The sequence below is a fragment of the Odontesthes bonariensis genome, chromosome 3, assembly GCF_027942865.1.
Source record: "Odontesthes bonariensis isolate fOdoBon6 chromosome 3, fOdoBon6.hap1, whole genome shotgun sequence".
NCBI lineage: Eukaryota > Metazoa > Chordata > Actinopteri > Atheriniformes > Atherinopsidae > Odontesthes > Odontesthes bonariensis.
In genome coordinates, this window is record NC_134508.1 from 26,297,830 (window position 1) to 26,310,346 (window position 12,517).

Consider the following 12,517-nt stretch of genomic DNA (forward strand, 5'->3'; position numbering starts at 1 on the left):
TGGAAAAGGGGCATAAGTCCAAAGCTCAGAGAAGGAGGGAAAAAGTTTTGGCCACAGTCAGGGAACAGCGTGAGGAAGCAGCAAAGCCCAGCCAGCCAGTAGATTTCCACATCCCCTCTGACAGAGCAGCACTGCAGCAGGCTGATCAAGCACTGAAAGCCTGGTTTGACAAGGTCTCAGAGGTTGAGGGTGAGAAACAAGGCAAGGCAGACTGTTTGGCCGATGCTAGGTACATCATAAAGAATGGAATTCTCTACCAGCGCCAGGGTAAAGTTGAGGCTTTAGCTTTACCACAGACCCTTACACAGAAGGTCATGGTACTAGGGCACTCAATTCCCTGGGCAGGCCACCTGGCATTCCAGAAATCCCTCAGAAGGATCGCAAATAGATTTGCCTGGCCTGGCATGTACACCCAAGTGAAAGACTTTTGTGCTTCGTGTGCTACTTGTCAGCTAGCGTCACCTAGGGGACTAGCCCATGCCCAGCTTCAGCCACTTCCTGTCATAGGGACTCAATTTCACAGAATAGGCATGGATATAGTGGGGCCCCTTAAGAGAAGCTCATCAGGAAATCGGTACATCTTGGTAATCTGTGATTATGCTACCCGTTATCCAGAAGCCTTTCCCCTCAGATCCATTAAGGCCAGACAGGTTGCAAACTGCCTTCTCCAGCTGTTTTCGAGAGTAGGGGTGCTGAGAGAATTCCTGACAGACTGTGGAACAAACTTCCTGTCCAAACTGTTACAACAAGTGTATCAGTTGTTAGGAGTGAAGGGCATAAAGACCACCCCATACCACCCCCAAACTGACGGACTGGTAGAAAGGTTTAATCAGACTCTCAAGAACATGCTGTGGAAATTTGTTTCCCACACAGGCTCGGATCTGGACCAATGGCTGTCATACCTGCTATTCGCATAACGGGAGGTGCCACAGGCGTCAACAGGATTCTCACCTTTCGAGCTTCACTACGGTCGCCAGGTGAGGGGTCCACTTGACCTCATGAGGGAGCACTGGGAGAATCCAATCCCAGACCAGGATAATGTTGCTAGCTATATTGATTAAGATGAGAGAGAGAATGGAGTAGATGACAGCTCTAGCACAAGAGCATATGCGGACTGCACAGGCCAACTAGAAGACCTGGTATGACAAGAAGGCCAGGGACATGACTTTTCAGCTGGGTCAGCAGGTGTTGATATTACTCCCAACCAGTGACAACAAGCTGTTAGCCAGATGGCAGGGGCCTTACCAAATCACCAAGCACCTGGGTAAGGTAACCTATGAACTATACATGCTGGACAGAATAAAGAAACATCAGTGTTTCCACCTGCTTCAGTGTAAGGATAATTTTTATTGTGTGCTTATAAAACAAGCTTAATTATTCTGTTTGCTTGCTAGCTCTGCTTTACTAGTTTAGGATATGAAGCTGTGCATGAGAAACCCTGACAGTTAACAGTTATGCATTCCAGCAACAAAGCCTGATAACCTTGTGATCTCTGAGAACAAGAGTTTCTTGTTCCTCGGAGACTTCCAGAATTTCTAACCTGTCTGGTCTTCCCTGCCCAATAACTGCATATTTACTCCTTATTGGCCGCTTAGACGCTGAGTATTCATGTGTCATATTTCTAATAAAAAGGCTAAAGGAGAAAGGAGGGGCTGAGAGAGTTCGTGTGTGAAGCTGTAACAGAGCATCTCTCCGCTTTCTCCCTTTTGCAAAAGCATATTAATACAAACTTCTGGTTTCTGTCTGTTTATTCTGGTGTTTCGCTATTATAGCTATTGTGTGAATCTAACATTCAGCCTACTACCTTCATGACCAAGCCAACAGCCTGTCAGGCAGCACCTCCTAATCTGGGTCCCTGACAGGGAGGAAGAGAGGGAGCAGTCGTTTCCCACCAACATCTTGGAGTCCAGTTTAATGGATGTGTCCCATGTCCAGCCTATTCAGCAGGGGGAGATAAGAGCATTGTTGGATCCAGAGCTTTTCCAAGAAAAACCTGGCTTCAGAACTCTGGTTCAGCACAAGGTCTACCTGAAAGAGGATGCCACTCCCCGCCGGAAATGCTACAGGATCCCTGAACGTTTGATGCCAAAGCTCAAGAAAGAGGTTGAGCTGATGTTGCAGCTGGGGATCATTGAAACTTCAACCAGTGAGTGGTGCAGTCACATCGTGTTGGTCCCGAAGAAAGATGGTTCAATGAGGTTTTGTATTGACTTCAGGTACCTCAATGCGATGTCAAAGTTTGAATCCTACCCAATGCTGTGCATCAATGAGCTGCTAGAGAGAGTTGAGAAGGCCAAGTTCATCACCACACTTGACCTGAGCAAGGGGTACTGGCAGCTGGCACTGGCACCTCAGACCAAGGAGCTGACAGCATTTAAAACACCCTATGGCATGTTCCAGTTCAAGGTGATGCCATTTGTTCTCCAGGGGGCGCCAGCAACGTTCCAACGACTCATGGACCAAGTGTTGAGAGAAGTGCCGCAGTTTGCAGCTGCCTACTTGGATGATGTCGTCATCTTCAACCAGATCTGGGAAGAACATGTGGCTCATCTGCGACGAGTCCTCCGCCTGATCAAGAATGCTGGGCTTACCATCAATCCTGCAAAGTGTGCTTTCAGAACACTTTGAAGAACAGGATGAAGGACTCCAACACACGCCTTACAGGGTGGTACCTGTCCCTGCAACCCTATGACTTCACAGTCAAGTACCGGGCAGGGAAAGCCAACTTGGTGGCGGACTGTTTTTCCAGAGTACATGATGGAGAGGCGGGGAGGAAATGTGACGACGTGCCGCCGTCACTGGCGCCATCACTCAGCGCCGAGTGTGTTAAAAAAAAAGCTGGACAACGCCACTTGGATGGACCTACCCCCAGGAATTCCACCGAGGGAGCCCTAAAGGCTTAAACCCTTTTTAGTATCAAATTAATGGCAGGAATCAATTTTTGGCGAGTGAAAGAGCCCATTTTGTGTTGTAATGGTCCTTTAAAGCTGCAGTCTGCAGGATTTGTTGTTGTCATATGTAAAGTCCTAATTTTTGGCATTTTAAGAGTTTACATGATCTATCAGAACGCTTGAAGTTGAAAACGGTGACCTCCGTAGTCGCAAAATGCAAGAAATGCTTATTTTTTAATCGAAAAATAAAAAGTTATTCAACTTCCTGTCCCGCCCCTTCAAAACACATGAGAACTCGTGCACGTAGACGTGCACGCCAGATGCTCTTACACGACTCCTCATTCATCAACTCATCTGTCATTTGCGATCATGGAAGACACAGTAAGTAGACTAGCCCGTAATGAAGTTCAATAGTCTAGATGAATAAGCGTGGGGACGAGCCTACCTTGTATCGCGCGTGCACAATCGGTGATTGACAGGCAGCAGAGCCCAGCTCGTAAACCTGATTGGTTACCTTTTACCGGTCCGTTCTGCAATTTTGTAAACAAACCTGCTGGATTTGGAGGGACCTAGCGGGACATATAGGGGACCTAGAGAACTAATTTTCTTTTGTATTGGGGTATTTAATGTACTACTTTCAGAATCTCCGGACAGTTCCAGGCATTATGCTTGAAAAAGAGTTGCAGACTGCAGCTTTAAAATAATTCCAAACCGTCCTGTTAGCTCTAGTGTTTATATTATAAAGCTCAAGAATGAGATCAAGTTCTATTTTGGCAGAACTCACCTTTAAGTAACTGTATTTGGCCTTCAATCAATTTTTGGCAGGTGAAAAAGCCCATTTTGTGTTGTAATAGTCCTTTAATAGAGTTAAAAGCTGTCCTTTGCGCTCTAATGTTTATATTGTGAAGCTCCAGAATTAGATCAAGTCATATTTAGGCAGAAATCACCTTTGAATAACTGTAGTTGGCCTTCAATCAGTTTTTGACACGTGAAAACAGATTGAAAACTGCAAAACACATCCAAACCTGAGAAGCAAATACTATGAAGGGCCTAGATCAGATAAAAAACAATGCAGTCACGAGGATTTTTATTGAAAACCCACCAATAAATCATATTCATTGTAGTCTAATTTCCAAAGACAGGGCTACACAAAGTCATCAGACATACCTAACACATAGAGACATGTCTATCACGTAATTGCCATGTCTGATTTCGTTACAAAATGCACTTCTTTTGGCCAGAGTTGTAATAATTACAGAACAACAAACGTTGAACTTTCGAAGACACATTCCTTTGCTATAATTACATTATAATGCAGTTGTGTGTATCTGCATATTATGACCTTTTAATCCAGAGAAAAGCAGACGGTTTTGCGCTACCGCTCAACAGGCTGAAATCCGATTCTGAAAGACAATTATTTTTTGGCACGACACCTAACCAAGTTGACCACTTAATAGGTCTCCACAAAGTGGCACAAATGCCCTTCCAGCCGGGGAAGGAGGGGGCCAAGCCGGCCGTGCTACAACCATGGACGTATTATATTGACTGGATAACGGACTGCAAAATGGCCGGCATTGATTTCAATGGAGCTGCTCGCATAGACATAATATATGATATATATCAATGATATATATTGCATATAATATATATATAATATATGTTATAATATATTATGTCTATGGTTGCTCGCCTGGCGCATACCGTTAATATAATACATCCATGGCGCTTCGGCCGAAAAAGTTTCTGACTTCCGGGTTAACTTCCGCGTTATGCGGCCCATAGAGCATGCGCAGTAGAGTCACCCCCCATGATGCTTTGGGGCCTCCCATCATGCCCTGAGGCGATGAGGACGTGCACATACGTACACATCACAGTGCACGTACGTACACATCACAGTGCACGTACACAGCTGTGACGTCGCGCTGGGAAAATAAACTTTTCTGGCCGTTAGAAAACTTTTTGACGGATAAAAAAAATCCACGACTTAAAAATTTAAAATACAAAGATTAATAAATAACAGCGATTACAGCTGGAGGCTTTCTGTGAACAGTTTTACAGGCATCTCTTATACTATTGCGGTCTTTTTGGGCCACAGGGGATTTTTTTTTTTGTTGCAATACCACAAGTGGCCTCTGGGAAAAATCGGTGCGCCGGCTGAGAGGCAGCGCCGGGCATTGGCTACAACACACACAGGCAGAAAATGTATTGCCAAAACAGGCTATTTCCAAACAACAAAACTTGAAGGGGGCCACTTGTTACTTGGATACAGGTTTTCTATGTCCCGAAATTTTATTTCCGCCACGCCGTGACTACTGCCACCAGGCTCCAGGACAAACACACAGACATGCCTGAACGCTAATTGCTTCCACAGTATCTGTTCACGCTGCGCAATCACCTCACCTGAGTGTGCCCATACCCTGGCGGCTGGAAGGGGGATGGAAAACCTCCAACCTGCCACATGTAGCATAGCTTTCCCTATTTGTGTTTAATGGCAACAATACGGCAGGAAAAAATAACATAAGAGTCGCTTCATTTATTTATTTCTATTGCAGAATTTATTTGAACTGCTGAATAACTGAATAATGCTTCATTTACATTCTTACAGTAAACGTTTTAAGCATAGATACAAACAAAAAAATGTCTAAATTACAACATTTTTGTAAGAATAATGTCCAGTCACTGAGCTTTTTTATTTTTAAAACAAATTTTATTCAATTTTGACTGAGGTGGAGCAAAGATTAATCATGTTTGAAATGCCAGTTCAAATAAAAGTTGAATGTAATATCCAGTTTAATACACATTGATATTACATTCAATTTGTATTTTCAACTGGTTCCCTTTGATGAAAGAAAATAACAAGAGTTTCATTAATGGATTATTAATTATGTGGTCATCGTTCAGTCTTATGTTTATGTTTATGCATTTAGCAGACGCTTTTATCCAAAGTGACAGTCTTGTCTTCGGAGTTTACAAAATCTATTGCCTTTAGAATATTAATTCTCCATGTCCATTTCAATAGTCTGTTTGGCTATCATAAATGAAATGCTACTTTAAACATGCATTTGGTACAGAACTGCCACCAACCTCTGCTCTGAGATTTACCTATTGAGGCAGAGTAGAAGTCTGGAGCATCTGATCTTGGTCTGCTTGTCTTAAATTGTTCATAATAAGGAAAAGTGCATCTAACAACTCTTCTGAGAAAGTATTTCCCTGCTCTGTTTAGTTATCTGCTCATCTTTACTCTGAATTACTTTTTGGGCTTCCTCCACTTGGTCCTTAAGATATTCCTTAGAAGTCATCCAATTTTTCGTTTTCCTGGGCCAGCTCTTCAGTGAGGCTTTGGTTTTTTTCCTTCAAAACGTTCTCATTTTCATACAGAGCCTCAACTTCTTCCATCTTCTTTCTAAGCAAAGTCAGTTCAGCACTGATCTCCAGGTTCTGCTCTCTTAGAGAACGCTCTCTCTCATGTATATCCATTATTTCTGTGATCACCATTTTGTTCTGGTGCCACATTCTCTTGGCCCTGTGCTGAAGTTGGGCCATCTTGTCTAAGATCTTCTCTTCATTACTGAGGTCTTGTCCATCAGCTGCTCCATCTCCTCTTCTCTGTTTTTGTGCTCAACAGAAGCATCCTGAGTGCACTGATTCCTGTAGCCTGACATGTTGTCTTCTATAATTTTAAACCTTAAAAAAACGCCTTTGTGACGTGACGTCACCGTTTTCGCACCTCACCTTTAATGAGGGTCAACGGTTAAAGGATAAGACCGGTTTTTTGACATTGGGCCCTTGATTTCACATTATAGCATGATGTTCTACTCACCCCTGCTTGTTGTTGGTCATTTGGAGCTGTTCCGAAGATATTCGAGAGGCGTCTGGCTGCTCTCTTGAGATATTCGGCCATGAAACGGTTTCCTATGGGCAAGCTTATACAGGCACAAACTATGCTGTTTATAATTTTATTAATTACTGTACACTAGCACTGATAACGTGAAGGTGCGTCGCTTACTTAAAAAAATACGGGTTATTGTAATTTTGATTTTTTTGTCGTAAAGTGGGTGTTACTGACGTCCTCATCGTGCTACTGCCACAGACAGCCCACAGACCTGCTGCCTATTTATTCATTCGGCTAAAATTCAAAATTAGTAACCCGGATTTTTTTAAGTAAGCGACGCACCTCCACGTTATCAGTGCTAATGTACAGTAATTAATAAATTATAAACAGCATAGTTTGTGCCTGTATAAGCTTGCCCATAGGAAACCGTTTCATGGCCGAATATCTCAAGAGAGCAGCCAGACGCCTCGGGAATATCTTCGGAACAGCTCCAAATGACCAACAACAAGCAGGGGTGAGTAGAACATCATGTTATAATGTGAAATCAAGGGCCCAATGTCAAAAAACCGGTCTTATCCGTTAAGTGACGTACTTCCGTTACAGAAAGGAAATGGCCGCATAACGTGCTAACGCAACCAATCCCCAATAACCAACCAACCAACCCACCAATCCACTCATTATATTCAGTTAGAGACAGAAAGGAGGAAAATAATGACAGAACTGTGTTTGAAGTCACATGTTTAAACCCGTATTGTTTCTGTCCGTAGCCACTGCATTTTATATCCGCGTGCGGTAATCATTAATGACAAACTGATGGGTCTCAATCATTCAGTGATTCAGGATTCATGCTGAACAATTTCAGGGATGCACTGTCCTCTAATAAATCTATCACACTGTATAATAATACAGCTTAGAGTTTCTTAATGAACCAGGTAAAGTTTTTCTGATTGAAGTTTTTCCCCGTTTGACCACACGATGGCTCTGTTGTCTCGTGTTGATGACATCATCATCGTTGGGCTGCGCTCTGTTCCCTCTCAGCTCCTTTCACCCCCACCCCATCTCCATTTCATGGTATGAACGTACAATAACAATATAGTCTCTATTCTGTTATGTTATCCTGTTTATTATCTCACATCTATTATTAACTCGTTCCTTGGTTGACATCGAGGAATACATTTACATGCACACACGGGCCAAAGATACACGTTAAAATGTCTCTCTGCACCCAAGCTTTCTGGAGAAACTCTCTTTATAGTCGTCTCTGTGTTGCCCTGTTCATTTTTCATAGAAGCAAAAAATAAATAAATACTCCACTCCTCTTTGAACAAGTTAAGCTCAACACAACTCTCATGACTGAGTTTGACATGTTTGAGAACATGTAACCATGTTTACTGACGTGCTGTGACAAGAGATGGGAAAAGAAAAAAGGGAAGTCATGTTCATTTCAAAACTTCATAGGCATCAATATCTCTTTGGTTTTTTGAGCAGTCAAGACATTGTCCTGGGGTCGGATCTGATAAGCAGTAGTTGAAGCTTAGTTAATTCCTTTGGTGGTGAATGTATTGAATGATTTGAAAAGAAGGTCAGAAAACCAGGTTTGAGGGGAAACGTTTTACTTTTACTTCTTCAAATGATATCCCCTGCATCATAATCGTGTTCTATACCACTTTAGAAACCTGACTTCAAAACAAAACGCTGCATTGTTCACACCATCAAAGCTGCAAAAGGAATTACAGAACAATCATGATACAGAAAGATTAGAGTATGTGTTACAGGAACTGTGATGCTTTGAAATGAATCAGTTCATTCAGTTTTAAAATCCATCACTGTATGAGAAGACAGACACTGTTCCAGAAACTATTAGTGCTGCACATTTCAGGACTTTTCTCATGATATCCTCTCCAACAGTGATTTTCAGACTTAGAGTTGTTGTAGGGTTGGAGCCTTTCCCAGCTGTCATTGGGCGAGAGGCAGGGTACACTCTGGACGGGTCGCCAGTACATCACAGGACCACACAGAGACAAATAACCATCAATGCTCACACTCACTTCTAAAGTCAATTTTGAGTCACCAATCAACCTAACATGCACGTTTTGGGGCAGTGGGATGAAGCTGGAGTACTCAGAGAACCCACGCATACACGGGGAGAACATGAAAACTCCACATAGAAACACCCCAGCTGTGATCCGAACCAGGAACCTTCTTGCTGTGAGACACCTTGTATATTTCTATTTATCCTAAATTTATTTTTTGGTGCTCAGCACCGTACAGGAGCTGCGTAGTGGGTTAAGCAGCCGCCCCATGTATAGAGGCTATAGTCCTCGCTGCAGCTGGCCCCGGTTCGAGTCCCGCACCGAGCGGCCCTTTTATGCATCTCTCCCCTCTCTCTCTGCCCCTTGCATTCCTGTCTCTCTCCAACTGTCCTATCATTAAAGGCATAAAAAAGCTCCCAAAAAATATTAAAAAAAAAAAAGTATGTCAATATACTACAGAGCCAATACTGTCCAACATTTAATGATCAACAATGAATAAATATCAACTCTGATGGATCACTTAATGAGAAGAGGCATGACAATCCACCCAGCATCCTGATGGTGAATCATGTTCCCTTTGTTTACCGAGCGTGGAAACCCTCCTCTTCAGGGGTTAACAATCCACAAAGTTTCAGCGTTGAGTATAAAAGAATTCACAGGTTAGATTTGGGTCCGCTGTTGACTGGAATGGCCCTGAGCTCAGTCCTCATGCACAAATACTCTCCGATTACAGCCATCAGCGCCATGCAGGCTACATTGACGAGCCACCAGGACAGGGCAGATGGAAGGTGAGCATTATAGATCCAGCATCCGATCATGTGAAAGAAGTGGACGGTGACTGTGAAGTCGAGGCACTGTTTCCCCCGCCGGATGAAGAACCACAGACCCACGGCACTGCCAGAACAATTAGACAATTCAATGCTATGGTATTAAACATTTGTTTTGTCTCAGGTAAGATGTAAGTGTTGTGAATACAGTCGTGTCAAAAATAACTGCTCTGACATGATTAATGGCAGGTTCAGTGTTTAAAGTGACAGATGATGAGTTCAGAAAATGTAAAATTATAAATCATAGCTTCTATTTATCATTCAGTGTCAAATCTTTGAAACATTTAAATTATTTGATAGTTATCACTGATTTTCAAATGACACATTTTTCATGGCTTTTTTTTAAACTAACAAATATTTATATCACCTCAATTTCACACGTGGACAAAATTGTTGATGACCCCTCTGTTAAAAGAAAGTAAACCCACAATGGTCACTGAAATAACTTTAAACCAACAAAAGTAATAACACGTAAAAGTTTACTGAAAATTAACCAATGAAAATCAGACATTGCTTGAATATAATTTGTAGTCAGTGTGCTGTTTGGTATCATGGTGTTTACCAAACTGAACATGAACCACAGGAAGCGAAGGACAGGATGGTCTCAGGAGACGAGAAAGACAATTATTGACAAGCATGTTGAAGGTAAAGGCTGTATGACCATCTCCAAGCAGCTCGATGTTCTTCTGGGAGAATGTCCTTTGGACAGATGAGAAGGCCGTCTGGAGAAGGCACCCATCAAACCTGAGACTGAAGCACTTTGCTTATAAGGAGTGGGCCAAAATATCCGTTGACAGGTGCAGAAGGCTCATTGACAGTTACAGATCCACAATCCAAAAACAATGTCTGATTTTCATTGTTTAATTTTCAGTAAATTTTTATTTATTATTACTTTTGTCAGTTTCAAGTTATTTCAGTGACCTTTGTGGGTTTTCTTTCATTAACAGAGGGGTTACCAACAATTTAGTCCATGTGTGTATTTTTCACAACCTCCTACATGACGTCTCTTGTGCAACAACATTTCACTTAAGAAGTCTTGCAGCTCTCTCTACTTGTGTGCAGAAAAACAACTGGACATTTCTCACCAGGTCAGAGAGTTTAAGATGAATGCCATCATCGAGAGCTTGCCCTGCATGGTTGCAAAGCCAAGGACCTACAAAGGGAGAGTCAAAATGCAAACATAATTTTCAGAGTGCAGAAATATGACAGAAAAATATACACGTAGACCATCAAACTTACTTCATAGCTGAAGATCTGATCAAGTGACCGACGACTTCGTACAAGGCTGCCCACTCCAGCCAACCACAGGCCCAGGAAGCCATAGTAGATACACTGCATCAACACAATCTGAGACACAATGAGGACTGGGTCCCAGATGTAGCTGCGGAAGTGGCTGACCATTTCTGACAGATGTTACACCTGCAGGACCAAACGATGTTAAGAACTGGCCTCGAGTGTTGCCTGCTGGTCCATCCAATGTGACCTGCGGATTATCTCAAGATCTGAAAAGGAAAAATAAAAGGCATTACATTACCTCACATCTTGGGTTTCAATACCAAACCAACATTTTTGTTTTTGGGGAAAAAAAAGAAAGACAGAGGGTAATAACAATAATGCCAACTGCATTGCTGTTCTTGTTACCTTTAACACAAGCATGGGTGCTGCATGAGACAACCCCAGAAAGTTCAGCACTGTCACAGAGAGTTGAGATGCATAGTTTAAACAAAAAAAAACAAACAAAAAAAAAAAAGGCAGTAGGATAAGCTCCATCGGCTCTTTGCAAAGATGTCACGTATCAGAAGTGTCGGGGTTCATATAGGGGGGAGCTACTAACTAAAAGGTGTGTTCGTGCCCCAGTTTTCTAAGCTGACCATTATAGTTTTGAGTAGTCATCACATACGTTTCCATTTACCTGTGAGAAAACTGCTATTACAATCTTTATTTGGACCGTCATAATTTAAGATATTCAGCCAACTCATTAGCGGTATGGCAGACCACAGAGGTACACCAAGTTACCATTTGAAAAACTGCACACAATGAGAACACAAGTAGCTTAGCTGTTCGCCAACACACACTAAATGATTAGCTAAAGTTAAGGTTGTGAACTTCAGTTCAAGCCAACATGAAACACAGCATCGCAGCTGTGTTAATGACACTGCCCCCCTAACTTACAACAACGAGGAAGATGACCAGCGATAACACGTTAATGTGTTTTTAGCACGGCCTGTTTCAACAAATCGTAGAAACATATAATACACACCTGCATACAAGACGAGAGAAGTTTCAGGCTGCCTTTTTAGCGATGGTCCCTTCGGTGAGATCAAAACTCTGCTGCCGTGGAGACATGACAGTTAGGAACCATGAACGTTATTGTAGTAGACTACCTAAATCTTAGATATGTATGACCCAAACCTCGTCCATAACAACCACGTCACAGCGGTGCACCGGAAGTACATATTGACACTATTAAAGTAATTTCAACTTAAAAACACTTAGCTATAGATATACTTACACATACATATATACAAATATCTTTAAATATATACACACACACACACACACACACATATATATATATATAATAAGTGCGTTTACAGAGGCTGTAAATGTCTCCTGTAATCTTCATTGACCCCTACCGGTGATAACCTGCAACTACATGTAGGAAGAGTTCAAAAACAGAACGGACAGTGTTTAAGCTGGGTTTTATTTTAGTCTCTTCCTTTAGTTATACCTGATGCACTGCACTTCCTTTAATGTTTGATGTGTAGACTTTTGGTTTTAAACGCAACAATTTATTTCCCTGAGTCTTTTAATCATCTTTATCCTTTCTGTCTTATATTTGTGACACTTAACCGTAACATGTTCTGTTGTAGGCTATCTTCTTGATTACAAAATTTACATTTATATGAGTCATGTTTAACCATTATGTAGAGA

At 42.1% G+C, this 12,517-nt stretch overlaps 1 protein-coding gene across 1 annotated transcript; it reads right to left on the reverse strand.

Moving 5' to 3' along the window:
• Window positions 1-7,825: 7,825 nt before the first annotated feature.
• LOC142377859 (protein SYS1 homolog) lies at window positions 7,826-12,008 on the reverse strand. The gene is made up of 4 exons (XM_075462185.1): window positions 11,844-12,008; window positions 10,823-11,085; window positions 10,669-10,736; window positions 7,826-9,650 (listed from the first exon to the last, which is right to left on the reverse strand). The coding sequence occupies exons 2-4, from the start codon at window positions 10,982-10,984 to the stop codon at window positions 9,410-9,412; spliced, it is 471 nt and encodes a 156-aa protein (XP_075318300.1). The 5' UTR covers window positions 10,985-11,085; window positions 11,844-12,008; the 3' UTR covers window positions 7,826-9,409.
• Window positions 12,009-12,517: the final 509 nt, after the last annotated feature.